Genomic DNA, 26,730 nt, shown 5'->3' on the forward strand with positions numbered 1-26,730 from the left:
CTCTGGTCCTTATTTTGTAAAATGTTGATAAGTATAAGAAGTCAAAGTGTTCAGTTCCTTGAAAGAACGTTTTGCAGCTAGCACCCCACAGGCCCATTTGACCGCATTCATACAGCTAATAAAATGGTAGTGCCTGAATGCAAACAGGTCTGTGATTCTAAAGTACATTCACCTTGCTCTACACACCAACATAGTAATGTTAACTGAAGAAAATTACAAGATTCGGAAATTTGAAAAGGAGAGCTTTATTTCTCATAAAGCCAGCCTGTGGGTGGCCATGAGGCAAGGACAATGGAAATGGAAATTTATGAGAAACACAGGCATGCACAGTCAAGCTTTAGGCCTCTTTATGGGGTCCATATTCAGAAAGTAGTGGCCCTCTGGTGTCAGCAGATAAAACAGAGGACAAGAAAGAAAATCCTCTCGATATTCTCTATAGAGTGGTTAAAACCTACTCCATGGTTGGTGGTCTCTTAGAAAAATAAGGAGAGGTAGATCAGATTAAGAGATTGGTTTTGGGTTTAGTCCTTAAAAAAAGCCATTATGGCTGTGAACTCAGCTTTAAGGTTTCTCTGGGGTCCCCTTGACCAAGAAAGTGTCCAGTCAAGTGGGGGCTTAGGATTTTATTTTAGTTCTCAGTACAAAGACTCAGGAATGAGAACGCTCACGAAGGCCTCACTGGTAGTAACTACTTTCCGCCACTACCTTGCTGTGTGGGAGTCAGAAACAAGGAAACCCAACAAACTCGTTCTTCAGAGTTGCTGATTGAGGAACTGATTGCTGGGAAGTACCACAAATAGGCAAGGCCAAATTGCTTTTCAAGTGTTATGATAGTAGCCAAAAAATCTGAAAGCAGTCCAAATATAAAAATGATTTAAATATGGTCCATCCACTCTGGAATATTATGTAGTCATCAAAAATGTTTAGAAAGGCTGTAACAACATGAAAAAAAGGTCAGGGTATGTTAATAGAAAAAAACAGCTTATAAATTAGAGTAGGTGAATAGGAAAGGATGTCAGGGAGAAAAAATAAAAAGCTTTGAAGAATCCTTTTTATTTATTCAGCAAGCATTTGTTAAGCACCTTCTATAATACATCCCAGGCACTTGGCCAAGTGTTAAGATGAAGCCAAAAAGAAAAGATTCCCAGCTGAGCGTGGTGACTCACGCCTATAATCCTATCACTTTCGGAAGCTGAGGCGGGAGGATCACTTGAGGCCAGGAGTTCAAGACCAGCCTGAGCGACGTAAGTGAGACACACACCTCCAAACCCCATCTCTACAAAAAAGAGAAAAATTGGTGGGCATTTTTAGCTCCTGTAGTCCCAGCTACTCCGGAGGCTGCGATGTGAGGATCGCTTGAGCCTAGGGAGTTCAAGGCTGCAGTGAGCTATGATGACGCCACTTCTGTACTCCAGCCTGGGCGACTTTGCGAGACCCTCAAAAAAAAAAAAAAAATGCTGTGGATGTAACCGTTAAAACAGAATAATATTACTCCCGCTCCTCACAAAAAGCTACGGTAGTCACGTTTTCTGTTTGTCTAAGCGAGCTCGTCTTTCTATACAATGATTTCAACATCGCTGTAACTATATGTACATCAGCCCCGAGGTCTGCGCTGCCCGCCTCGGTGCCGCCGGGAGCCGAAGCCTCAGCCCTGCAGGGCCGCACCAGAGTCTAGTTGGAGGGACTATAAACGGACTTTGAGAAGTGTCCAAGGGAAAGAGGTCAGATCCGGAGGGTGTGTGAGCTTCGCCAGGGCGGTGGGCCAGAGGGCGGGCACGGAGGAATAACCGCAGAAGGCGGCTCCCGCACAGGGCTCGGGCGGGGAGCGAGCGGGGTGGGGGTGGGGCGGGTGGGGCGCGGGCGCGTGCCTCCCGGCCAGCCCCGCCCCAGAGGCCGGCTCTGCGCACTGATTGGCCCCCGCCGGCCGCGCGCTCGGGGCTCGGGGTTGGCGGGAGGTGTGCGAGCGGCGGCGAGCAACCGTCTGAGGCCCGAGAGCTGTGGGTGAGGCTGACTGCCGCCGGCCCGGCCCCCTCGCACCCAGCCCGGGTTTCGCAGGTACCTTTGCTCGCACCCGGGGGCGGGCCTCGCAGGCGAACCTCCACTTTCCCTTGTGACTGTTCCAGGTTCCCTGTCGCTGCCAGCCCCGCCGTCCGTCTTGTGTGAGAAGGTGGCGGCCTCTCCGCCCCCTCGCGGGCGCCGCGACCTCGCCCCACGCACTTCCACCCGTGAATGCCCTCAGGGGCCTTGGCGGCGACGAGCACACGCCCTCCAGCTCCTTCGCCCCGGGCTCCGGGCTGGAGGGCCCTGCGGCAGGACTGCGGGGGCCGGGGGCCGCGGCGCAGCGGGAGGCTGGCCGTGCTGGTGGGAGGGGAGCGGAGGGGAGGGGAGACTGGTCCCCTCAGGTGGCCCCAGAGGAGCCCGGTGGTGCGGGCTCTTCCTGCCCGCCTGCCTGGAGGAGAGGCCCCTGGGGAAGAGCTCCTGCCTCCCGGCCTGCCGCCTGCTCTTATTTGGCGGGGATGAGGGGGTGGCCTTTTGTCTAAGTCCTACCTCTTTTCCCAAGAGCATCTGCAGCGGCAGCTTGCCGTCGGAGCTGCTGTGTCTCAGTGCTGTGGCCTCAGCCCAGGTCTCAGAATTCACGAATGCTCTCTTCTTATGTGACATCCAGGACGACTGGAGGCCAACTAGCCTCAACTTTTTAAAAGTAGAGTAATTGAACGTTTAAAGACTGATAAGGCCATGCTATGCTAAAATCGACATCTTGTCTGTTTACAAATTCTATTCTCTGACATAAGCATATGTTTCTAAATACCAACATCTCTGTTACCAATTAAATTTTCTTAACATTTAAATTATATTTATTTAGTAGCTGCTGGGGAGGCTGAGGCAAGAGAATCTCTTGAGCCCAGAAGTTGGAGGCTGCAGTGAGCTATGATGACACCACTTGCACTCCAGCCTGGGTGATGGAGTGAGACCTTGTCTCCGGAAAAGAAAATTATATTTAGTAATTGAGGTGAAATTTGACTGCCTCTCATATTCGGACTCTTCTTTCCTTCAAAGACATTCTTCCCATTAAGGAGCTAATGATATACTAATGATGCTTCTATATAGAGATTTTGCTAAGCATTCAGCACTGTGCTAGGTATTATCCATATAGTTCCTTTGTTCATTAATGCTACAAAATATGTATTATTAAAATGCCTAATAGGTAATTTTTATTGAGTACTTACTATGTGCCATATTCTAAATGAACATAAGTGATTTTATTTTCTCAATATCATAAGTGAAGAAACTAAGGCTTCAGAATTTAAATAGCCTAAAGTCACATAGCTAGTGAAACAGAATAAGGTTTTAAATTCAGGTCCATTCTCTAGTATTTTAACAGATGCCCTCAACTGGTTCTCTTTTGTCTGTAGACAGGCTTAGTATGGAAACAACTTCATGTGATTGATGTCCCTTCTAGCTGCTATTCATTTTATTCCTTCTAATCATCACCATGTTAAAAGCGGGGTATATGTGTGTACATATGTACATAGTCACATCTGCCTCATTTTCTAGCACATCAGTCCTTTAATTCTATTCAATCTGGTTTGCATTTATTCCTACCACATTATAATTGTATGTAATGCTCCTTTATTCACTAATAGGTTAGATTTCTAACAGATTTGAACTTACTGAATCAGCCGTGTCAGGTAATTATTTTACAAACACCATAGCACAACCACTTGGCTGAGGTCAAAAGTGTTCTATAATCATTAGATGATTAATTAAATGAGAAAATATCTTACAACATCAAAATTGTGGAGATTTGATAATAGCCCCAGCACAGCTTCCAGAAATTTTGTCAGAATATTTTTCCTAAATTTGCTGTTATTATTTTTTAATACTTAGATCGTGTTGGTTGTTGTAGAAAAAAACCTGCTGTAATCATTTTAATAAGGGTTCTTTTTTTAAGAAGTTATTTTATTTTAGCAAAAAGGTGATAAGCCCGTCTTTCTTCCCCACAGTAGTGGTTTATTTAACCACTAAGTCACGTTTATTGTGTACACTTACACTACCAATGCTAGAATTAAATTCATATAAAGAGTAGCCAAGGCCAGGTGTGGTGGTTCACACCTGCAGTCCCAGCACTGCAGGAGACCAGGGCCAAAGGGTGGCTTGAGGCCATGAGTTCAAGACTAGCCTGGGCAACATAGGGAGACAAAAAATTCTCCAGGAATGATGGTGCACACCTGTATTCCCAGCTGCTCTAGAGTCTGAGGCAAGAGGATCACTTGAGCCCAGGAGTTAGAAGCTGAAATAAGCTATGATTGCACCACTGCACTCTAGCCCAGGCAACAGAATGAATCCCTGTCTCTAAAAATATATATAAAAATAAAAACTAATAATTTTATTAAAGAATTTTACCATTATGAGCAGTTTCTCCTACTTCCCCATCTTTTCATGTTTTTCGCCCATCTTAAAATGGTCCATGTTTTAATTTGCCTTTCATTCTTTTCCTTTTGCTTGCCATCAGAACTCTCATTCTCTTAGTATACTAAACAAAGAACAAAACTGAAAGCTACCTCAAGTTAGAATTTGACCAAGATTATAGCATTGGTAGCTTCTTTCCTTAAGTTCCTTCTCCACAACTTTCCTGCCAGTGTTTGATTATTAACTTCAATGAATCTCTACTTAGGGAATTTCAGACATTTTCTTGTTCAAATTTCTCAAACATGAAGTATCCCAACATGTACATTAGGGTTTAGTGGAGTAATGTAAAGAGACCTACTCTTAGCATGATGTTTTACCTTTTTTTTTTTTTTTTTTTTGAGACAGAGTCTCACGTTGTTGCCCAGGCTAGAGTGAGTGCCGTGGCATCAGCCTAGCTCACAGCAACCTCAAACTCCTGGGCTCAAGCAATCCTTCTGCCTCAGCCTCCCAAGTAGCTGGGACTACAGGCATGCGCCACCATGCCCAGCTAATTTTTTTTGTGTGTATATATATATATATATATACACACATGTATATATATATATATAATAATATAATTTTTTAATTATACACATTAATACACATAATTTTTTGTGTGCATATATATATATATGGCCAATTAATTTCTTTCTATTGATAGTAGAGACGGGGTCCCACTCAGGCTGGTTTTGAACTCCTGACCTTGAGCAATCCGCCTGCCTCGGCCTCCCAGAGTGCTAGGATTACAGGCGTGAGACACCGCGCCCAGCCTGTTTTACCTTTTTGATTGAAAAAAAAATTGCATCCTATTTTATGATATACCCATACTTTTAATATAAAAACACTATTTTAAGTGACTTACCATTGAATAAAACTTACCTCCTGGAAGATGTGCCACAGTTATTCCATATTCTGGTACATCTCAATTGAGTCTATTCCACATACCCCAATTTGAGAAGCCTGACTTCTATTTAGTTTTTTCCATCTAGATGTAAGGCTGCTTTTACTTCAAAAAAAACAAAACAAAACAAACAAACAAAAATAACAGATGCAGATGAGGCCTCCAACTGTCTCCCAGTTGAGGTGGTAAGAAAAAGCAGTAAATTATTATACAAGTCACCTATTCCTCTTTCAGTAGAGTCTGTAGTACCCCTACTCCCACTACATAATTAATTGCCTTCAATTTGGCTGGACCTTACTATCTAGGAAGAAAAAGTAGGGAGAGATGGGAAATTTTAGAATCAAGTAAGTATAATTTCCTCTACCTAGTTCTTCATAATCTAGCCTTATACTGTCTAATATGGTAGACACTAACCATTTGTGACTATTAAATACTGAAACTGAAGAATTTAATTTTAACTTTAAATCAAAAAACTGAAGGAATGTAAAGTATTTTTCTGTTGCACACTAATTCATTTTTTGATAGGACTACATTTCACTTTTATTATTGAAAAATTAGCATCAGAATTGAGATATGCTATAAATGGAAAATACACAGCAGATTTCAAAGACTTAGAATGTAAATATCTCATTAATTTTTATATTGATTACATGTGAAAGTGATATTTTGGATATATTGAGTTATAGAAACTATATTAAAATTTACCTTTTTAAAATGTGGCTCTAAAAATATAAAATTACATCTGTGGCTTGCATTATTTCTGACAGTGCTGCTCTAGCCTCACTATGTCCTATCTTATTTTCCATTCCTTCCTTCAGCAGGGAAGTTTCTGAGGGTCAGGAAGGAGAATCTGTACCTAACTCCTTGAACACCAAGGGAGGCATGGCTGCCTGGGTCACTGTGAGTTATGGATTCAGAGGTTCTCATTAGGGTCCTAGAATAGTTTCCTGCTTTGCCTATTCACACCTTTGTTTCCCATTACCCTAGAAATATTTGACCAGAAAATGCTAATTCTAGTAATTATGTGATCACCACCAAACAAGATGATTATGCATACTGTTAAATATTGGTGGATTAACTTTGTCTCAGATTTTCTTAGATTATAATGTTGTACATTCATATACACTTATAACCAGCCACTCAAATAGCATGGTCATATATACTCACAACTTTAAAAATTAGACCAATTTATGAAAATCCTTCAGAGTACTTATACATTTTTTGCTAGAATTGTTTTCACCTTTTCAATAAATGCTTATTGAATAAGTGAATTTTGTGACATATCAGGAATTTAACAATAAGAATATATGTTTTTTTTGGGAGGGGGTGATTTTTAATATACTTGATAATAAATAAGTTATAGAAATTTCCTTGTTTATAAAGAATTTGGGGTGGCATATAATAACCATATGATAAAATTATGTCAATTCAAGCAGAATTGACAAGAAAAAGAAAAAGAACACTACAAATACCTTGTAAATTCAGCATAGTTTCTATAATTAACTTTCAGATTTGATTTTAAGTTCTGTAGCCAAAGCAAAATGGTATACAGTATCTTATTTGAGTAGAGAAAGTATAACAGTTACCCAAAGGAAGCATAGCTTTTCCTAACATGTAAGCAATTTTTAATATGAGTCACTGTCACAAATAACATTTTAATAGCAAGTTCAGTAACATTTCATATGACTGCATCTGGTAGTATTAATCCAGTTAGTTGTTTTACAGAGAAATGAATGAATATGATAAATAATTGTATGTTTTATTTTTACAGGAATCTTGGGAAACCAAAATGAGGCACAATCAGATGTGTTGTGAGACACCACCTACTGTCACTGTTCATGTAAAATCAGGGTCAAATAGATCATATCAGCCTAAAAAACCAATTAATCTGAAGCGTCCTCTTTTTAAAGATAGTTGGCAAGCATCTGAAAAAAATGCACATAATAACAACAAATCTAAACGCCCCAAAGGACCTTGTCTAGTAATACAGCGTCAAGAAATGACTGCTTTCTTTAAATTATTTGGTAAGTTTAAAATATTGTAATAGTGGTAATTATAAGGTACTCAAAAATTAGAATGTAAACACCTATTGTATTATTTTCATATTGATCATGATAGAATATAATGCTATTATTTTGTGTCAAATTTCCCATCTCTAACCAAATTTGTTTTTGTTTTAGTCTTTTTTTTAACGTTGGGTTTTTGTTTTGCTAGCTTATGGGTTGAAAATTCAGACTCATCTAGCTTCTTAGACTACTGAAATCCAAGTGTCAAATGTAAATTCTGGGCAATTCAGGTTCAGAGCATGAATTTTGTTTCACCTAAAGTAAAATACATAAAGACTCAGATGCTAGAACAAAAGGGAGGCCTTGGTTCAAAAAACAAACAAAAAAGACTTAGTTTAACTGACCCAGTTTAACTATACCTAAGGAATTTCCCAGGACTTTCATTTCTAAAACCAAGCAAACCAGGAAGCTTGGTCAACCTAGAGATGATTCAGAATTATATTTTGGGAACATTGTTGAAAATTAACTCTGATTTATCATCACGTTCATATCATGAAATGAGTTCGAATTTGTTTAGATTATTAAACAGTGCTGGCCAGCGCGGTGGCTCACACCTATAATCCTAGCACTCTGGGAGGCCAAGGCGGGCGGATTGCTCAAGGTCAGGAGTTCGAAACCAGCCTGAGCAAGAACGAGACCCCATCTCTACTATAAATAGAAAGAAATTAATTGGCTAATATATATATATATATATATATATATATATATATATATATATATATATATATATATATAATTAGCCAGGCATGGTGGCACATGCCTGCAGTCCCAGTTACTCAGTAGGCTGAGGCAGCAGGATTGCTTAAGCCCAGGAGTTTGAGGTTGCTGTGAGGTAGGCTGACGCCACGGCATTCACTCTAGCCTGGGCAACAAAGCGAGACTCTGTCTCAAAAAAATAAAATAAACAGTGCTACTTTGCTGATAAATTTCTTAACAAATTGGCAAAAAGAAACTTTATAGTACTATACTTCTAACCAAGAAAAAGGGTTTATATTTTGGTTTTGTTTTGGGGGGTTTTTGTTTTGAAGGAAAGGTTCTAAAGTGGACAGGTTAGAATAAGGGATAGTATAGATGGGTTCTGGTAAATATCTGGGAGTGAATCAAGTCAAGTAAATGCCACAGTCTCATAGATTTAGGTAACAGGCTTCCTTGTTTATAGAGGAAGGCCAGGTGCATTAAAGCAAGCTGGTTAAGAAAAGCAAAGCAAAATGAAAAGATGATATGGGGGGGGAAGAAAGGAAAAATGTAAAGAATATAAGTAGAAAAGATATACAGATGTTCCCCTGGAACATCTAGAATGTTAATACAAGTTTCTCTTTATTAAGAGTAGAACAGAATTATTACCTACAAACTTTTTTAGTGCCCATAACTGGTCATAAGAAATAAGAGAAAATACTTGGCTCTACCATTTTAGGTAATTTAAGAAATAAAAATGAAATTAACAAGGTAGAAATTATTATTCATACAAATTATTACTCAGTTATTCTTGGGACTGTTCACATATTTGACTACAATGATGGTATTTCAGGATATAAAAATGAATTTAAAGAAGTTATGGGGCCAGGCGCGGTGGCTCACGCCTGTAATCCTAGCTCTTGGAGGCCGAGGCGGGCGGATTGCTCAAGGTCAGGAGTTCAAAACCAACCTGAGCAAGAGCGAGACCCTGTCTCTACTATAAATAGAAAGAAATTAATTGGCCAACTGATATATATATAAAAAAAATTAGCCGGGCATGGTGGCTCATGCCTGTAGTCCCAGCTACTCGGGAGGCTGAGGCAGAAGGATCGCTCGAGCCCAGGAGTTTGAGGTTGCTGTGAGCTAGGCTGACGCCACGGCACTCACTCTAGCCTGGACAACAAAGCGAGACTCTGTCTCAAAAAAAAAAAAAAAAAAAAAGAAGTTATGGGCCGGGCTCGGTGGCTTATGCCTGTAATCCTAGCTCTCTGGGAGGCTGAGGTGGGAGGATCACTCAAGGTCAGGAGTTTGAGACCAGCCTGAGCAAGAGCAAGACCCTGTCTCTACTAAAAAAATAGAAATTAGCCAGACAACTAAAAATATATAGAGAAAAAATTAGTCGGGCATGGTGGTGCATGCCTGTAGTCCCAGCTACTTGGGAGGCTGAGGCAGAAAGATTGCTTGAGCCCAGGAGTTTTGAGGTTGCTGTGAGTTAGGTTGATGCCACAGTACTCTAGTCCGGGCAACAGAGTGAGACTCTGTGTCAAAAAGAAAAAAAAAAAGAAGTTATGCTTTGTTACTTAAAATGCAGGGGAGGAGCTGGCATGGTGGTAGGTGTTTATAGTCCCAGCTACTCAGAAGGCTGAGACAGGAAGATCTCTTGAGCCTAGGAGTTTGAGGCTAACCTGGGCAACATAGACCATCTCTCTAAAAAAAAGAAAAGAAAGAAAAATGAAGGAGGGAATGATAAAAAGCATATTTTCTGAGACTGTATTCTGACAACTGCTAACATATTTTGAGATTATATATTTTAGCCCTTTAAAATTGAAATAGGCCAAGTGTGGTAACTCACACCTGTAATCCCAGCACTGTGGAAGGTTGAGGGGGGAGGATCGCTTGAGGTCAGGAGTTCAAGACCAGCCTGAGCAACATAGTGAGACCCTGTCTCTACAAAAAATAAAAATAAATAAATTTGAAATAAATGTTTTGACTTACTTTCTGGATGTTATTTTTTAACAATATTTTTGTTGACTTTTTTATCCTAATGCTCATTTTTTCCAAAATGTTGATCATAAGTAACTAATTATGAACCATTTTTATATAGACATTTTCATATGTATTTGAATAATAGAAAGTAGAACAGAGATAAATGGGAGCAGAGAAGAAGAATCTAAAACTTAAAATATCCTGGAATCTCTTAAAAGGATAAGGTAGTAGAAAAAGTAAAACATATTTAGAAAATAGAGTATTAAGTCATTATTTTTTAAAGACTGAGTTATCTTTTAGCAGATCCAATATCTATAATAAGATTGATTTTGGAAAGGAATGAAGAGCTAGTATAGCATTACCCAAGACACATTTCTTAAAATGCTGTTGGATAGTCAGTAAACCAACACTTCTGCCATTCTCCCTCCAACTTGAGCTATATATTAAGACACATTAGATGGGAAGACAAAGGATAAGGCAGTAGCTTTTTGTAAAGTCTTTGCTATGGTAAATACACCAAAGAACTGAAAACTATGCCTTAGACAACACTGGTTCAGTCATTTTTGTTTGATTTCTAAGTATCGTTTATAATCTCTTGATACAGAAATTCTTTTAAAGGAAACATTCTATTTTTAAAAGACAAGTTATAACTATCTTTTGTTGTAGATGATGATTTAATTCAAGATTTCTTGTGGATGGACTGCTGCTGTAAAATTGCAGACAAGGTAAATTTGGTAGCAGTATAATTATTAACCAGCATTGTGATGTAACTGAACCATTAGAGCTTTAATGAGATCTTAGAGGAATTTTTCAATTAAGGTTGAAAAAAAGAGTGAGCCTACATTGCTCCTTCAAAGCAAAATCCTTGCACATTAATTTTTGGAATTATGGCTAGGCACAGTGGCTCACCACCTGTAATCCTAGCACTCTGGAGGCCAAGGCAGGAGGATCCCTTGAGGTCAGGAGTTTGAGACCAGCCTGAGCAACAGTGGGACTCCATCTCTACTAAAAATAGAAAAATTAGCCCAGCTTCATTGTGTGCACCTGTAGTCCCAGCTACTCAGAAGACTGAGACAGGAGGATCGCTTGAACCCAGGAGTTTGAGGTTGCTTTGAGCTAGGCTGATGCCACAGCACTTTACTGAGGGCAACAGAGTAAGACTCTGTCTCAAAATAACAATAATAATTTGGAATTAGCATATAGCATAGATTCAGTCTATATTTGGGGAATTATAGAATGTTATTGATTATGTTTAAATTACTTTAAGTCTGTATCTGTTTGAAAATAAAAATCACTATAGACTTAATACATTTTGCTCAGAATTATTACATTTTATAAGGCTGTGGAGAAAAACAATATTATGAGATTTATTCTACTTAGGGAATCTGCATTTAATATTTTGTAAATAATTCAGCAAAAACAAATCCCATTAACTTTTAGGGTAAAATCAGTTTAATATTTTTTTATTTAGGAATTAATGTTTCATAAAGGAATGTATAACTTACATAATAATAGAAATGATGTTTCTGTGTTCTTTAGATTTAGTTGAATAGTTAAAATTTCAGCTTTATAAATGCCATTTTATGCCAGGTATAGTCATATTAGAAAATTTAGCATGACTTCATATCACACTTAAAATTATGTGCCAACCAACAGAAATGAGAATTAATGCAAGGTTATCTTATGATTAAATACCCACTAAGTTGGTATCATGGGAGCATTTTTATTTCAAGCTTAATTAACATGACAAGGATAAAATAAAGTTTTAAAAATTTTTGTAAATTTTATTTTGGAAAATTTTAAATGTACACAACTTAGGATAGAAGACAGTCTCTCCATGTGCCTTTCATTATAGCTACAATCGATCATGGTCATTCATTTTTCTTCTAAGCCCTCTCCCCAAAGACTGGCTTATTTTGAAGTAAATCCTAGACATCCTAACGTTTTATCCATAAATATTTTATAATATATTTCTAAAAGTTAAGGGATCTTTTAAAACATAATTATAATGTCACTAACACTTATAAAAACGAACACTAATGCTTTAATATCAAATACCCAATTTATGTGGAATTGTGAAATTTTAAACTTTATGGTTTTGAGTGCATTAAAATTGTTGGGCAGAAGGGGGCAGTGTTTGAAAGGTAACTAACCAGGAGTAGTAGTATAACTACAATTCAAGAGTCCTTTACTGGAAATTACTGTGAAAACTTTGTGATAAATCCTGTGATGATAAGATAATAAGTGTTTTATGAGAATCCGGTGCACTAATATTATAACTTGTTTTTAATTTGAACAGTCAGAACCTGGCATGTGTTCTAATGTCAGGCTTGAGATGTATCTTTCTAATAATACATTTCTTTTCTTTTTTTTTTTTTTTTACTTTTTTATTCTCCAAGGAAGATAATAATACATTTAAAACACATTTTCCCCATGAAAATAGAGTCATGTTATTCTTATCTCTGAAGTCATGTAGAAGTCATTTTTAAAAGTTATTTTAAGAAGTGAGCCAGGTACAGTGGCTCACACCTGTAATCCTACTACTTTGGGAGGCTGAGGCAGGAGGACTGCTTAGGGTCAGGAATTTGAGACCAGCCTGAGCAACATAGCAAGACCGCCATCTCTACAAAAAAAGAAAAATTAGCTGGGCTGTAGTCCCAGCTACTCAGTAGGCTGAGGCAGGAGGATTGCTTTAGCCCAGAAGTTTGAGGTTGCAGTGAGCTTTGATGATGCCACTGCTCTCATGCCCAGGCAACAGAACAAGACCATCTTTAAAAAACAAAAAAAAGGATGGATATCTGCAACTAACTTAAAGGGTTCAGAAAAAAAATTATATATATACATCATACACAAAAATAGAGATAGCAAATAGGAAAATATTAATAATTGGTACATCTAACTGAAGGATTTATTCATTTTACTATTCAACTTCTCAGGTTTGAATTTTAAGTTAAGAAAAAATGGGGTTTTAGTTCAAAAGAATATTGTCTGTAATAAAATTTAGGAGTCCATTCTAGTCAGTTATGATAAATAGCCAAGAACTATTTCTCACTCGTCACATGGATTACAGGAAGTCAAAAAACAAATGCTAAAATAGTTAATTATATAATAGGATAATTCTTTATTACTTTAGTTTATTCATCATAAATTTTTAGGTTAACTATTTTAAAGCAGTTTTATTTATAAGAGCAAAACATTAATATTAATTTTTAACTTTTTTCCTTATAGTATCTTTTGGCTATGACCTTTGTTTATTTCAAGAGGGCTAAATTTACTATAAGTGAGCATACCAGGATAAATTTCTTTATTGCCCTGTAAGTATTCTTTCTACTAAGTGATTTTTGTGTTATTTATAATATATATGATACCTTATTTAAAACAGTCTGTTTGAAACTTTGTATAATATCTTTGAATAGGCCTTTTATATAGGTCTCCTATATAAAAGCTATACACTTTTTCTTTAATAGGATATTTTTATATTTTTTTCACTGAGCTTAACATGCTATATGCCTAAGATTTATTGTTCAATATTCCACTTGAGTTTGTATTGCATCATTTACATTTTTGAGAAGGCTCCCATATAAATTATTCCAAATTCTCTTTATGACTTATATATTACTTAAAGCCAGAATTATGCTCTTTGAAATTTTCAATTAATATGTAATAAAAATCACCATCATCATTGCCCTTTTACATTGCAGAGTTAGTGGAAAATTTTCTAAACATACTCTTTGTGGACCTATGTCCATAAAATAGGCATTATTTATATTTAAATATATATATATTTATATTTAAATATTTAAGTACTTAGTACTCACTTTACTGAACACTGAACTGTGACAAAGAAATATAGTTTGTTTTCCAATTTTTCCATTGACTTTATATTAGCTTAGTGATCTGTTAAATGGTTTTAATCACATGATTTTCCAATCTATATGTCAGAATTCAGCTAGAATCAGTGATATTTCCTTTTCTACCCTTTAGTTAGATATAATACTGCAGTTGAGAATACATGAATATAATTTTAAGTATTTAACTAGGGAACTACATATAAAAATATTTAAGTTGAATGCTACAATAGCTGTCAGCACTGAAGAATAAGTTTTTAGTCTGTTTAATTAGGAATTAGAGTTATAAAAGAAATAAGACTGGAAGAAACTGATTTCTGCATGTTTTCAGAAGACTTGTTTTCCAGTATCTGGGGAAAAATGAACTCAACTTAAAATTTGGTGATGATTGCTAAATTGGAAGAATATAATGGCATTAGCTAATGAGTATTATGTACAAGGCACCATGAAAATTTTTTAATATAGTATTAACTAATTTAACCTTCCCTATGAAATAAATTTGGTATTATCCCCATTTTACAGATGAGGAAACTGAGACTTAGGAAGATTAAGTATTTTCTGAGATGGTAAAAGTAAGCAGAAAAGCTGCAGCACACATTCTGGTGTGATTTACTAATGGCCAAATTCGGCCCCTGACCGCTAAGTTATATTGCTGTTTACATAACTTAGTATTGCATTATATCTGTATGTTGAAGCAATATCTATTTTGTAGTTTTTTGAACCTGAGAATTGAAAACAATCCAAAAGCAGCTTTATTTTAAATCATGCTAGATGCCTGAAATTAAATTTGTTTTACGTATTTTGTAAAGTTATTACCAGTAAAAAACTATTTGGTTTATATAATACAGTAATATGTAAGGTTGCATTGCATGTTGTATTAGAAGTTCCATATTAAAAATGATATAAATTATAATTTCCATTTTATGTCTATTCATACTTTTTGCATAGCCTAACTCAATAGTTCTTCTCATTAAATATTTTCTCATTTAACCACATTTCTAAAGCTCAAGTGATTTTCCTTTTTATGTAGTCTCACAATGTTTCCTTTCTGTATTTTTTTTTTTTTTTTTTTTTTTGAGACAGAGTCTTGCTCTGTTGCCCGGGCCAGAGAGCTGTGGTGTCAGCCTAGCTCACAGCAACCTCAAACTCCTGGGCTTAAGCAATCCTTCTGCCTCAGCCTCACGAGTAGCTGGGACTATAGGCATGAGCCACCATGCTGGACTAATTTTTTCTATATATTTTTAGTTGGCCAATTAATTTCTTTCTATTTTTAATAGAGACGGGGTCTCGCTCTTGCTCAGGTTGGTTTCGAACTCTTGACCTTGAGCGATCCACCCGCCTTGGCCTCCCAGAGTGCTAGGATTACAGGTGTGAGCCACCACGCCTGGCCTTTATATATTGTTATAACATTTTCAATATGTATATTTAACTTTTTGAACATATAGAATACTTAACTCTTTTAATGTCTTTATCTGTTATGTCTACCATTTGTGTCAGTTTGGGGTTGGTTTTTATTGATTATTCTCCTTATTATGAGTCATGTGTTTCTGCTTCTATGCATGCCTGGTCCCCCTCAGGTATTTGGTGCATTACTGAGTTTCATATGTTTATAAGGAAACTAGCCAAGTCAATAAGAAAGATTCGGTGGAAGAGTGCCTAGCATTCACATAGGGCTGGAAATAGTGCCTGTTCCCAACAGGCACATTGAAAACATTTATAATTTGTGGAGTCTTAAGAAGAGTACTCAGGAAGTTGGGAATAATTAGCCCAGATTGAACATTGCTGCAGATAAACTGCACCCAAAAAATCATAAAAGCAACACCTGAGAGGATCAGACCATTTCCAAATAACTTAACTGCATCCCAGAACAAAGCTCAAGATTTATAGGAATAAAAAAATACCCAGAACTCAACAAGGTAAAATTCACTGTAACACTATTTTTTATCTACATTTCTTTTATATAAGTAAGGCTGGATATTTTTGCGTGTGTTTATAAGCTATTTGTATTTCTTTGTGTGTGTGTGTGTGGACTACCTGTTCCTGTCCTTTACCCATTTCTTTTTTGGGTTTTGGGTCTTCTTTGTTAGGTATCTGGCTAATACAGTTGAAGAAGATGAAGAAGAATCCAAGTATGAAATTTTTCCATGGGCTTTAGGGAAAAACTGGAGAAAATTGTTCCCTAATTTCTTAAAGTTAAGGGACCAGCTCTGGGATAGAATTGACTTTAGGGCTATTGTAAGCAGGCGATGCTGTGAGGAGGTAAGGATTTTAAAATACTTTATAGATGTAATCTTTGTTTTCTGTTTATCTAATTTTTCTTGTTTTTTAATGTGCTTCTAATGTTTTTGGGGGAAGTTGCATATGTAAAGGTAGACCATTTGATCATTACCAAGAGTACAGCTTATATATTACAATGTTGCTGTTTTAATCATTATATATGTATCATTATAATTAAAAATTGTCATTTCTGTTTTTCAGAGCAGTCTACTTCTTTAGTAAGTATTTTTATTTTAGAGGTTTTCTTCTGTCTAAAAGATCACCAAAATATATTGGGAAGGGAGCGCGCGGGCAGCGGCCCGTTGGCCAGCCCGCGGGCGCTCCGCCAAATAAAAAAAAAAAAAAATATATTGGGAAAGGGTAATGTGAACATAATTATCTTATTCAGGATGATAATAACACTGGAATTGAATAATAATTTCCACTAAATAAGTATGTGAAATGTCAGCTTCTCAAAATTGAAATACCAACAAAATGGTAAACAATTTAAATGAATTTAAATATTTTTTAAAACCATACCTCTTTTCACATAGAATATATTAAGTTTTCTTGATGGCAAATTTTAATAAGGTAAACCAACAATAGGACACTAAAAATTTAATAATCAGTTATTCTATCAAAATGTTATGGTTTTTAGTAGTTAGTATTTCAAACCAGAGAAAAATACTAGAATAGAAAGTTAAATGGAAAGCAGTGGTCACTGTAAACTCTAGTACTAGTTCAGAAAAGTTTGATAAATGTGGGCTAGATAATGCTGTAATTAAATGGAATTATATCTAGTTAAATGACTACAGGCAGAACAAGCCAATTAATGGATTCATGTCAAACTTTTTTTTCTTTTTTCCTTTTTTTTTTTTAGCACCCACCCCCAGGCCCTATGTCCTGGCCCCTTGGGCAGGCACTTGGCTAGGGGGAGTTGGGAGTGTCAAACTTGAGAGAAAGTTCTAGTGGTGTGTCTCAGAATTCTGCCCAGAGCTAACTTTGTTAACTATGTTTATTAATGAAATGAAGACACAGCAAATACGAAGACAGTACAGCAGGGCAAGTCTTCATAAGATTAAATTCAATAGAAAAAGAAGAAAAGTTAGATGTATAAGACCTCCCCAAATTAAGGAATCCTCATTACAATATTTAAATTGCACTCATTCCAATTATAGGGCATGGAAAGAGTTATTGGGTTTTTGTTTTGTTTTGTTTTGTTTGGTGCCGTGACTCGGATATGAACCGGAGTTATCGATTTTTGACACTACTTCCCCAGGTCAGGTGTGGATAATTTGCACACCTATTACTGTCTTTGGAAGTGATAGCCAACTCTATTTGAGTGCTCTGATTTTTCAAAGTAAATGCTTCAGGCCCTTTGAGACATTCAGCTAAAAGCATAGAGGGGGCCCCAGAAAGAAGAAGCCAGGACTGGTAGTGGCTTACCTGATGGGAGACTGTCTATCTACACTTACCTACTACCATCAAGATACAATAACTAGCATTTTAACGGCAACAATGTTAGTATACACTAACATTGGAGCTGGGAATTACCTCAGCTACTGGTATCAGACTGTAAAAGAGCCAAAGAGAAGAATGTGGCTTAATAGTGTATGTGTACAAAACTAAAAAGTTTTAGACAGCTGTAAACCCAGTTGTGTAATCAGATTTACAGAAAAGTTTAAAGTTAGTCTGCAGAAAAGAGGAGGTAATCATCAGATTATACCTAAAATACTGCATTTGGTTCTGCACATCATACTTTAAGAAGAACCGACGAACAGCTATATCCAGAGGAGAACAACTAGAATAGAGCAGGGTCTCAAAAAGAAAAATGTCATTTGTGGAATAATAAAAAGGCTCAGAGATTTGCAATATGAAGAAGAAGATTCAGAAAGCTTGCTAGCTGTTTTCAAGTATTTGCGGGACTACATTGGGACAGGAAATTGATTTGTCTATTTTGGCTATAAATCAGAGAATTAAGATCTGTGGATGAAAAAGAAGAAGAGGCAGCAATAGCTCAATGTTAAGAATATTATCCTAACAACTATCTGAAAACGAGATAGACTCTTCCAGAGGCAGTGATTTCTGTCACTGGTGATTTTTAAAAAACAAGCAGTTTGTTATGTTATAGAGGGGATTAATGTTTCAGATAAGCAATTAAACTAGATTGTCACTAACTTTTCTTCCAACTCTATATTTTGAGAGTGCAAAGTTCTATTTTATAAGTTTTTACTGCCTAAGCTCTTGCTGGGCAAGCTAAATTGTTTCTTAACACTTGATAGAATTCATTTATTCATTAATATACATCAATTTAATGAATACTTAGTAAATATCTACCAGACACTATCTTATTTCTTTTAACTTAAAAAAGGCTCAGCTGGGCACAGTGGCTGACGCCTGTAATCCCAGTACTTTGGGAGGCCGAGGCTGAGCCCAGGAGTTTGAGACCAGCTTGGACAATAGGGAGACCCCGTGTCTGCAGAAAATAAAAAAACTAGCCGTGCATAATGGTGTGTGCAGCTACTCATGAGCCTGAGGCAGGAGGATCACTTGAGTCCAGGAGTTGGAGCTATGATGACACCACTGCACTCTAGCCTGGGCAAAAGAGTGAGACCCTGTCTGAAAAAAAAAAAAAAGGCTTGAAGCCAAAATAGCAATATTAACAGTTATTAATTCTGGGAAGTAGGAATATAAATGTTTGTTATATTATTACATAAGCTTTTTCATAATTTTAAAATTTGCCAACATTTTAAAAATTATTAACAGAACTTAAGTTTTTCCTCTTTAAAAAGGTTACCTTATTTAAATGAGTTTCTTTTATTCTCTATCATAATACCTTGTTTGTTTCCTTCTATAGCACTGAACAAGATTTATAATTTTTTATTTGCTTGCTTACTGTCTGTTTAAACTATAAACTGTACATTTAATGAAGTCAGACACCTAGTACACTTCCAATATCTCCCATCTCTCTCCTCTCACTCCATTGACAACAGTCATGCATAATTGTCTTCTACTGAGAAAAAAGAAGCAATAGAAAAGAATGTCAGCATTGCTTCCACCATATCTACCATCCTACCTGCACGTATACCCATATATTTTGCCCTCCCTTTGTTACTGTGAAAGAACTATCTTTTGCTCCTATCCAAGTCTGTTTCCTCTACTTGTGCTTTACATCTTTTCTTGCTTCTCAAGGACATCACTACAGTAATTGTCCCCCTTTCTGGCATTTCACATTTTTAATTTTATTCAACCGTTGCCATCAGAATATAGAATTGCTCAATAAAAATAAAAACTTCATCCTCCAGCTCCCACTACATTTCTCTGCCCTGCCTCTCCTATTACTAAACTCCTAAAGAGATGTCTGTACTCTGTCTCCACTTCCTTTCCTTCCATTCTCCTTAAACTTGTTATACAAAATCTTTCCCTCATCATTCCATAGAAACTTGTCAAGGCACCAAATATCTCTATATTGCCAAATCCAAAGATTAGTTCTTAGTCTTTAGCTTACTAAACTTAACAGCAACATTTGACACATTCCCTCACTTCTTCCTAAAACACTCTCTTCACTTGGTTTGGAGGATACCAGGGGTTTTTTCCAGCCACTTTTGCTAGTTCCTTTTCACCTTACCAACTTCATTAGCATGCCCCAGAGCTCACGCATAGGACCTCTTCTTCATTAGCTCACTAGGTGATCTCATTCACTCCCAAGGCTTTAATGCTGAAACTAACAGATTCCTCACAATTCCAGATCTGCATATCAAATTGCCTATTGATGTTTTATTGTCTAATTGATACCTAAACTTCACATGTTTAATATTGAACTCCTGATTCCCCTACACAGATGTCCAAACCTGATCCTCCTGCAGTCTTCCACGTAGTAATAAATAGCAACTTCATCCTTTTAGTTGCTCAGAGCAAAAAACTGTTCCCCTTGACTCTTCTTTTTCTCACATCCATACCTTAAAAATACATCCAGCATCCTACCATTTGTCACTGCCTCCATACTGACACCCTACTTTGATTGTCATCTCTTGCCTTGATTATTGCCATAACCTTCCAAATAGTCTTTCTTATAATCTTTCTCCCCTATTATTTACTCTTCATACAGCAGCCAGAGTTAACTTTTTTTAAAAAAGTAAGTCAAATCATGGCTCCTCTACTCAAAAGCCCACCGTGGCTTCCCATCTCACATAGGATAAAAGGCAAAGTCCTTATCGTGGTCCTACATGACCTACCAACTTTTTTATCTCTTTGACTTCATCTCATATCCTTGCTCATTCTACTCTAGCTGTACTAGCCTCCTTACTGTTACTCAAAAATACCAGGCACACTCCCAACCTCAAGGTCTTTGTACTTGCCATTCCCATTACCTGGAAAGCTCTTCCTCAGATGATAGTATGCTTCACTTCCTAACTACATTCAGCGTTCTGCTTAAATGTCACCTCAGAGAGACCTTTCCTTGTCACCATATATAAATATCTCCCTCCATGGAACAGAATTGAAGTGTCCAGAAATAAACCCTTCCAATTATGTTCAATTGAATTTTGACAAGAGTGCCAAGAAAATTCAGTGGTGAAAGAATAGTCTTTGCAACAGTTGGTGCTGGAACAACTGGATATCTACATGCAAAAGAATGAAGTTAGATCCCCTGCTTTATACCATATATAAAAATTAACTCACAATGGATCAAAGTAAGAGTTAAGATCATAAAACTCTTAGAAGAAAACATAGGAGTAAATCTTCATGACCTTGAATTAGGTTTCTTAGATATGATACCAAAAGTATAAGCAACAAAAGAAAATATAAAGTGGACATCATCAAAACTAAAACCTTTTGTCCTTCAACAAACACCAAATGAAGAGACAACCCAAAACATGGGAGAAAACTTTTTGCAAGTCATCTATTTGATAAGGGACTTATATCTAGAATAATAAAAATGAAAAGACAACCTGATTAAAAAATGAACAAACAATCCAAATAGACATTTTTCAAAGAAGATGTACAAATGGCCAAGAAGCAAATGAAAAGATGCTCAACATCATTAGCCATCAGGGAAATGCAAATCAAAGCACAAGGAGATATCACTTCATACCCACTATGATGTCTATAAACAAAAATAAGTGTCAGCAAGGGTATGGAGGTATTGGAAGCCTCATACACTTCTAGTGGGAATGTAAAATGATGTAGTTGTTTTGGATAACTGTCAGTTCATCAAAAGGCTAAATATAGAGTTATCATATGACCCACCAATTCTACTTATAGCTGTATATCCAAAAGAAATAAAAACTATGGCCACACAAAAACTTGTACACAATGTTCACAGCATTATTCATAATAGCCCAAAGTGGAAACAACCCAAATGTCCATCAGCTGATGAATGGATAAGCAAAATATGGTATATCCACACAATGAAATAATACTTGGCAATTAAAAGGAATAAAGTACAAGCTACAACATGAGTGACCTTTGAAAATATTATGCTAAGTGAAAGAAGCCAATCACGAAGGACCACTTATTATATGATTTATATGAAATGTCTAGACAATTCATAGAGACAGAAAGTAGATTAGCAGTTACCAGGGGCTGAGGGAAGGAAGGAATGGGGTATGGTTGCTTTATTTATGGGGTGATGAAAATGTTTAAAATTATGATGGTTGTACAACTGAAAATACTGAATGTCATTGAATTGTACATTTTAGATGGGTGCATTGTATAGTATTTGAATTACATCTCAATAAAGCTGTTAAAATAAAAAGTAGTACCTCCTGCTATTACTCTGTATTCCCTTTTTCAGTTCCAATTTTTTACATAGCACTCAACCACCATATAATATACTCTTTTTTACTTATTTATCTTGCTAATATCAATTTACTCCCACTAAAATATAAATCCCAAGAAGTCAGGGTCTTTATTTTGTTCTAATTTTTCTCCAGTACCAAGATTAGAAACTATGTGCTTGGCACATAGTAGATACTCAGTAAATATTTGCTTACTGATAGAATGAATGGAATTTAAAGCTTCTAATTATTTTTTCATACCTTTTTATCTATGAAATAGATAAACAATAAACTTAAAATAATTCTTCACTGAGCTCACTCTGCACTGTCCACTGTCCATTTTTTAGAGCACAAAAAAAATTTATTATATCATCCCTCCCTAATGTTTGCTTAAGTAGCAAGACATGCTACTGGAAATTTAAGCATTCTGTTCATTATTGAAAGCCCAGTACAGGTATACAACCAAACAAAACATTTCTTTAGTCTCATATCCTAAAATAAACTCAAGTTAGGATAGTAGCTACAAACAGGCTTACAATAATAACAATTTACCTTTGCATAGTGCTTTACAAATTATAAATATTTTCATATAAGTTAACACACAAATACCTGTGAAGGTAGTGGGATTCTCACTTTACAGCTGATGAAACTGAGAACAAAGGAAGGTAGTATTTACTCAGGATCATACAAGTGGCAGAGCCAGAACTCGACTTCACATCTAGTGACTTCTGGTGTTCTGTTTGCTCTGTAACTTCTAGCCTCCATATAAACCTCTCATATTGGTTAGTTTAGAATATGAATTTTATGTCTTATGTCGGTCTTGAGAATTAAATAGCATAAGTATTCATTCCATTTCATAGATGAAAAAATTGTGGCTTAGAAAGATTGTGACTTGTCCATAGCCATAAAGTTAATAAGTGGCAGAGCCAGCTATACTTAAACTCAGCACTCTTTCCATTATATGCCACTGTCAAAAGAAAGAACATATGCTGTCCTTTGCGATAATAATGAGTTTTGCCATTTGTGTCTTTGCTGCAAAGAAGCTATGATCCAGGTATTATCTTTAACCACATCAACGCTATTACATTTTATTGGTGGTGTATCTGCTTTAGTCCAATTTTCCCTTTTGGGTCCCAGTTCAATGATTTTTCTTTTCTTTTTTTAAAGACTAGTTAAGTGTGGTAGTGAGAAGGGGGAAAGAGTAGAATAAGGAGTTCGATGTGTAACTGTGAACAATCAATTGAGATAACTCACTACCTTCAGACAAGCCCAGTGACTTTTTTTTTCTCTTTTTGTCAGTTGCCTCAAATCATTTTTTGGAAAGAGATAGGGTAAGATTAAATTGAAAAAAACATATAGGGCTTATCCAGAAAAGAGTAAAGCTATTTCCCTACTTACTGTGATCTTATTATCTTCTGACAATAAGGTTACCTCTTTGGACATTGGCTCCTTTGTGATGGGATTTATTTACACTAATGATGGCCTAATTTCTAGACTGGTTCACAGATTAGGAAGGATGCCTATCTAATGAGAGTTAAATTTCAACTGCATCCCCTTTCATGCATCATGGAGGGAAGCAATTTAATCAAGAGGAAGTTTTTCTCTATTCCAGTTGTGTACTCTGGCTGAGATGCCACAATGTCATCATAGCTGAGTTCTCCGTTAACTGCTACTTTATTCCAGATTCGGAATTTATAAAGCAGTGATTGTAATATAAGTAGTATGTTTGCACAGAATAATCCAATGACAGTATGCAGAAGAAACCCAATATAGGGAATATACTGGAAACTGCTAAACTTGCTATTATAGCTGAGTATGAACAAGACTGATAGCATTTCATTTTGATATCAAAAATGAAATTGATGTTAGAAATGTTATAAAATTATCATTACTTTGTGACCAGTTGGATATAGGGCATATGGGAGAGGGAGCTGTCAGTTTCAAATCTATATAATAGGAAGAGTAATGGATTCCATAATAGAAATAGAGAAGGCTACAGAAGCAAGCCAGCTTATTGGGAAGATAAGGAATTTGGTATTTAGACATATGAATTTAAGGTAATAACTGCATAATTAAATGAACGGTCAACAGTTATGGTAAGATGCATCATCACATATAAGTGATGTTTAAATCTTAGAGTAGATAAGAGATTCAAGGTGAAAGTAATGTTAATACTTTTTAAGGCCGGGCACGGTGGCTCACGCCTGTAATCCTAGCTCTCTGGGAGGCCGAGGCGGGCGGATTGCTCAAGATCAGGAGGTCAAAACTAGCCTGAACAAGAGCGAGACCCCATCTCTACTATAAATAGAAAGAAATTAATTGGCCAACTAATATATATAGAAAAAATTAGCCGGGCATGGTGGTGCATGCCTGTAGTCCCAGCTACTCAGGAGGCTGAGGCAGGAGAATTGCTTGAGCCCAGGAGTTTCAGGTTGCTGTGAGCTAGGCTGATGCCACGGCACTCACTCTAGCCTGGACAACAAAGCGAGACTCTGTCTCAAAAAAAAAAAAAATACTTTTTAAGAACTTGCCAGGGCCGGGCGCAGTGGCTCACGCCTGTAATCCTAGCTCTCTGGGAGGCCGAGGCGGGAGGATCGCTCAAGGTCAGGAGTTCAAAACCAGCCTGAGCAAGAGCGAGACCCCGTCTCTACTATAAATAGAAAGAAATTAATTGGCCAAATAATATATATAGAAAAAATTAGCTGGGCATGGTGGCACATGTCTGTAGTCCCAGCTACTCGGGAGGCTGTGGCAGAAGGATTGCTTGAGCCCAGGAGTTTGAGGTTGCTGTGAGCTAGGCTGAAGCCACGGCACTCACTCTAGCCTGGGCAACAAAGCTAGACTCTGTCTGAAAAAAAAAAAAAAAAATATATATATATATATATATATATATATATAAAAGAAAAAAAAAAAAAAAAGAACTTGCCAGGCATTGTTCTTAGTACTGCACATGTATTAACTATCACAATTCTTAGAGCTAGCTAGGTAATCCCAGACAAGGAAACTAAGGCACAGAGAGGTTATATGACTTCTCCAAGGACATACAATCAGTAAAGCAGCACACCAATGTATTCAAACTCAGGCAGTCATTGCTTTTAACACTTATACTATACTACCTCTTAAGATCACAGGGAGGTAGAGTAGATATAGAGAAAAACAGAGGGCCAAGTATCGAATTTTAGGAACACCCACCAAAGGCACTAAAACAAATCACTAAAACTAAGAGAAGATAGCCAAGCGTGGTGGTGTGCACCTGTAGTCTCAGCTACTCATAAGGCTGAGGTGGGAGGATCACTTGAGCCCAGGAGTTCGAGGCTACAGTGAAACATGATCATACCACTGCAATCAAGGTAGATAGTATTCCCATTTTAGAGATGAAGACATTGAACCTCAGAAAGGTTAAATAACTTACCTAATATCATACAGCTAGTAAGTGGCAGTGCCAGGATAAGAAACAAGTCTATCTTGACTCTAAAGCCCACGTTTTATTTAACAAACATTATAGAACAATGTCTGACAGATAGTGAGGTTTTATAAATAAGACCTCATCTAATCGTCATCACACCTCTCTAAAATAGACACCCTTATTATCTCCATACTACAGATGAGGAAACCAATGAACACAGAAGTTCAGTAACTTACCTGTGTTCTTATTCACCATATCACTTGCCATAACTGTAAACATTTTAAGAGTAGCCTAACACACAGTTGGAAACCTCAATCACATTTTTTTAACCCAACACATTCCAAAGTTAAAAATTACAGAATGTTTGGGGGTAACTGTATTATTTTTCCCAAACTTAGAATATTCAGAATTTAAAAAATAAATACCCTGACAACTTGGAAGGTTGCTTCAGTTCTATTTCCTATTTGAAATAATTTAAATACTTTGTCAATTATTGTCTTAATGATCCAAGTAATGAATCACTTTATAGTAATACTGCCTTACCTGGAAATGTTATGTTTTTTAAATCGGTAACTTGGATTTTGATCTCTAGAGACAGCTGAGCTGTTCTTGAGTTACAATTTTTGTACTAAATTTTAGTAAATTCTAAAATCTTATTAAAATTCTAAAAGTAAGCTTTCCACTATAGGTTATGGCCATTGCACCAACCCATTATATCTGGCAACGAGAACGCTCTGTTCATCACAGTGGAGCTGTCAGAAACTACAATAGAGATGAAATTCAACTGCCCCGGGGACCTAGTGCCACGCCAGTAGATTGTTCACTCTGTGGTAAAAAAGGAAGATATGTTAGACTGGGATTGTCTTCATCATCATCTTCATCCAGTGATACAGCAGAGGTGATGGAAAAACATTCTCAGGAATCACATAACTCAGTCTCAATGGACATAATAGTTGATCCTTCTCGAGCTTATAGCTATTCTCAAGGTATGATTTAGTGATCTGCCAGAATTAGATTTATGAATGTTATTTGTTGAGCTCTAGTCAATCTTTACAGGCAGGGATACATGATAATGTATATAACAATATGAGTTAAATTAGTATTGAAAGTTTTCCCCTTTCAGTTACTACTTTTTGTCTTATATCAATATCTGTTTTGTGGTAGCCTCCCTAAACAGATTTTTAATGTGACTTATGTTAAATTGAAACCTAATGCACCATGAGCCTCAAGTATTTTAAGAGCCTGAACCATGTTCTTTTTTTAAATGTTAATTTTATTCAAAAGAGGTTTCAAGAGGAAAATAAATTTACTTATAATGTCACCATCCAACTATTTGTTTCCTTCTGTATACTTTTCTACTTCTAAA

At 36.6% G+C, this 26,730-nt stretch overlaps 1 protein-coding gene across 1 annotated transcript in view; it reads left to right on the forward strand.

The window, feature by feature from the left end:
* The first annotated feature begins 1,894 nt into the window (after positions 1-1,894).
* The window catches only part of SPDYA (speedy/RINGO cell cycle regulator family member A), a 32,321-nt gene continuing 7,485 nt past the window's right edge, over positions 1,895-26,730 (forward strand). The window contains exons 1-6 of the mRNA XM_020288629.2: positions 1,895-2,055; positions 7,122-7,374; positions 10,744-10,802; positions 13,306-13,391; positions 16,013-16,184; positions 26,053-26,350. Coding sequence (XP_020144218.1) covers positions 7,140-7,374; positions 10,744-10,802; positions 13,306-13,391; positions 16,013-16,184; positions 26,053-26,350 — 850 coding nt within the window. The 5' untranslated portion in view covers positions 1,895-2,055; positions 7,122-7,139. The remainder of the gene's footprint in view (positions 2,056-7,121; positions 7,375-10,743; positions 10,803-13,305; positions 13,392-16,012; positions 16,185-26,052; positions 26,351-26,730) is intronic.

The sequence above is a fragment of the Microcebus murinus genome, chromosome 3 (genome assembly GCF_040939455.1).
Source record: "Microcebus murinus isolate Inina chromosome 3, M.murinus_Inina_mat1.0, whole genome shotgun sequence".
Classification (NCBI taxonomy): Eukaryota; Metazoa; Chordata; class Mammalia; order Primates; family Cheirogaleidae; genus Microcebus; species Microcebus murinus.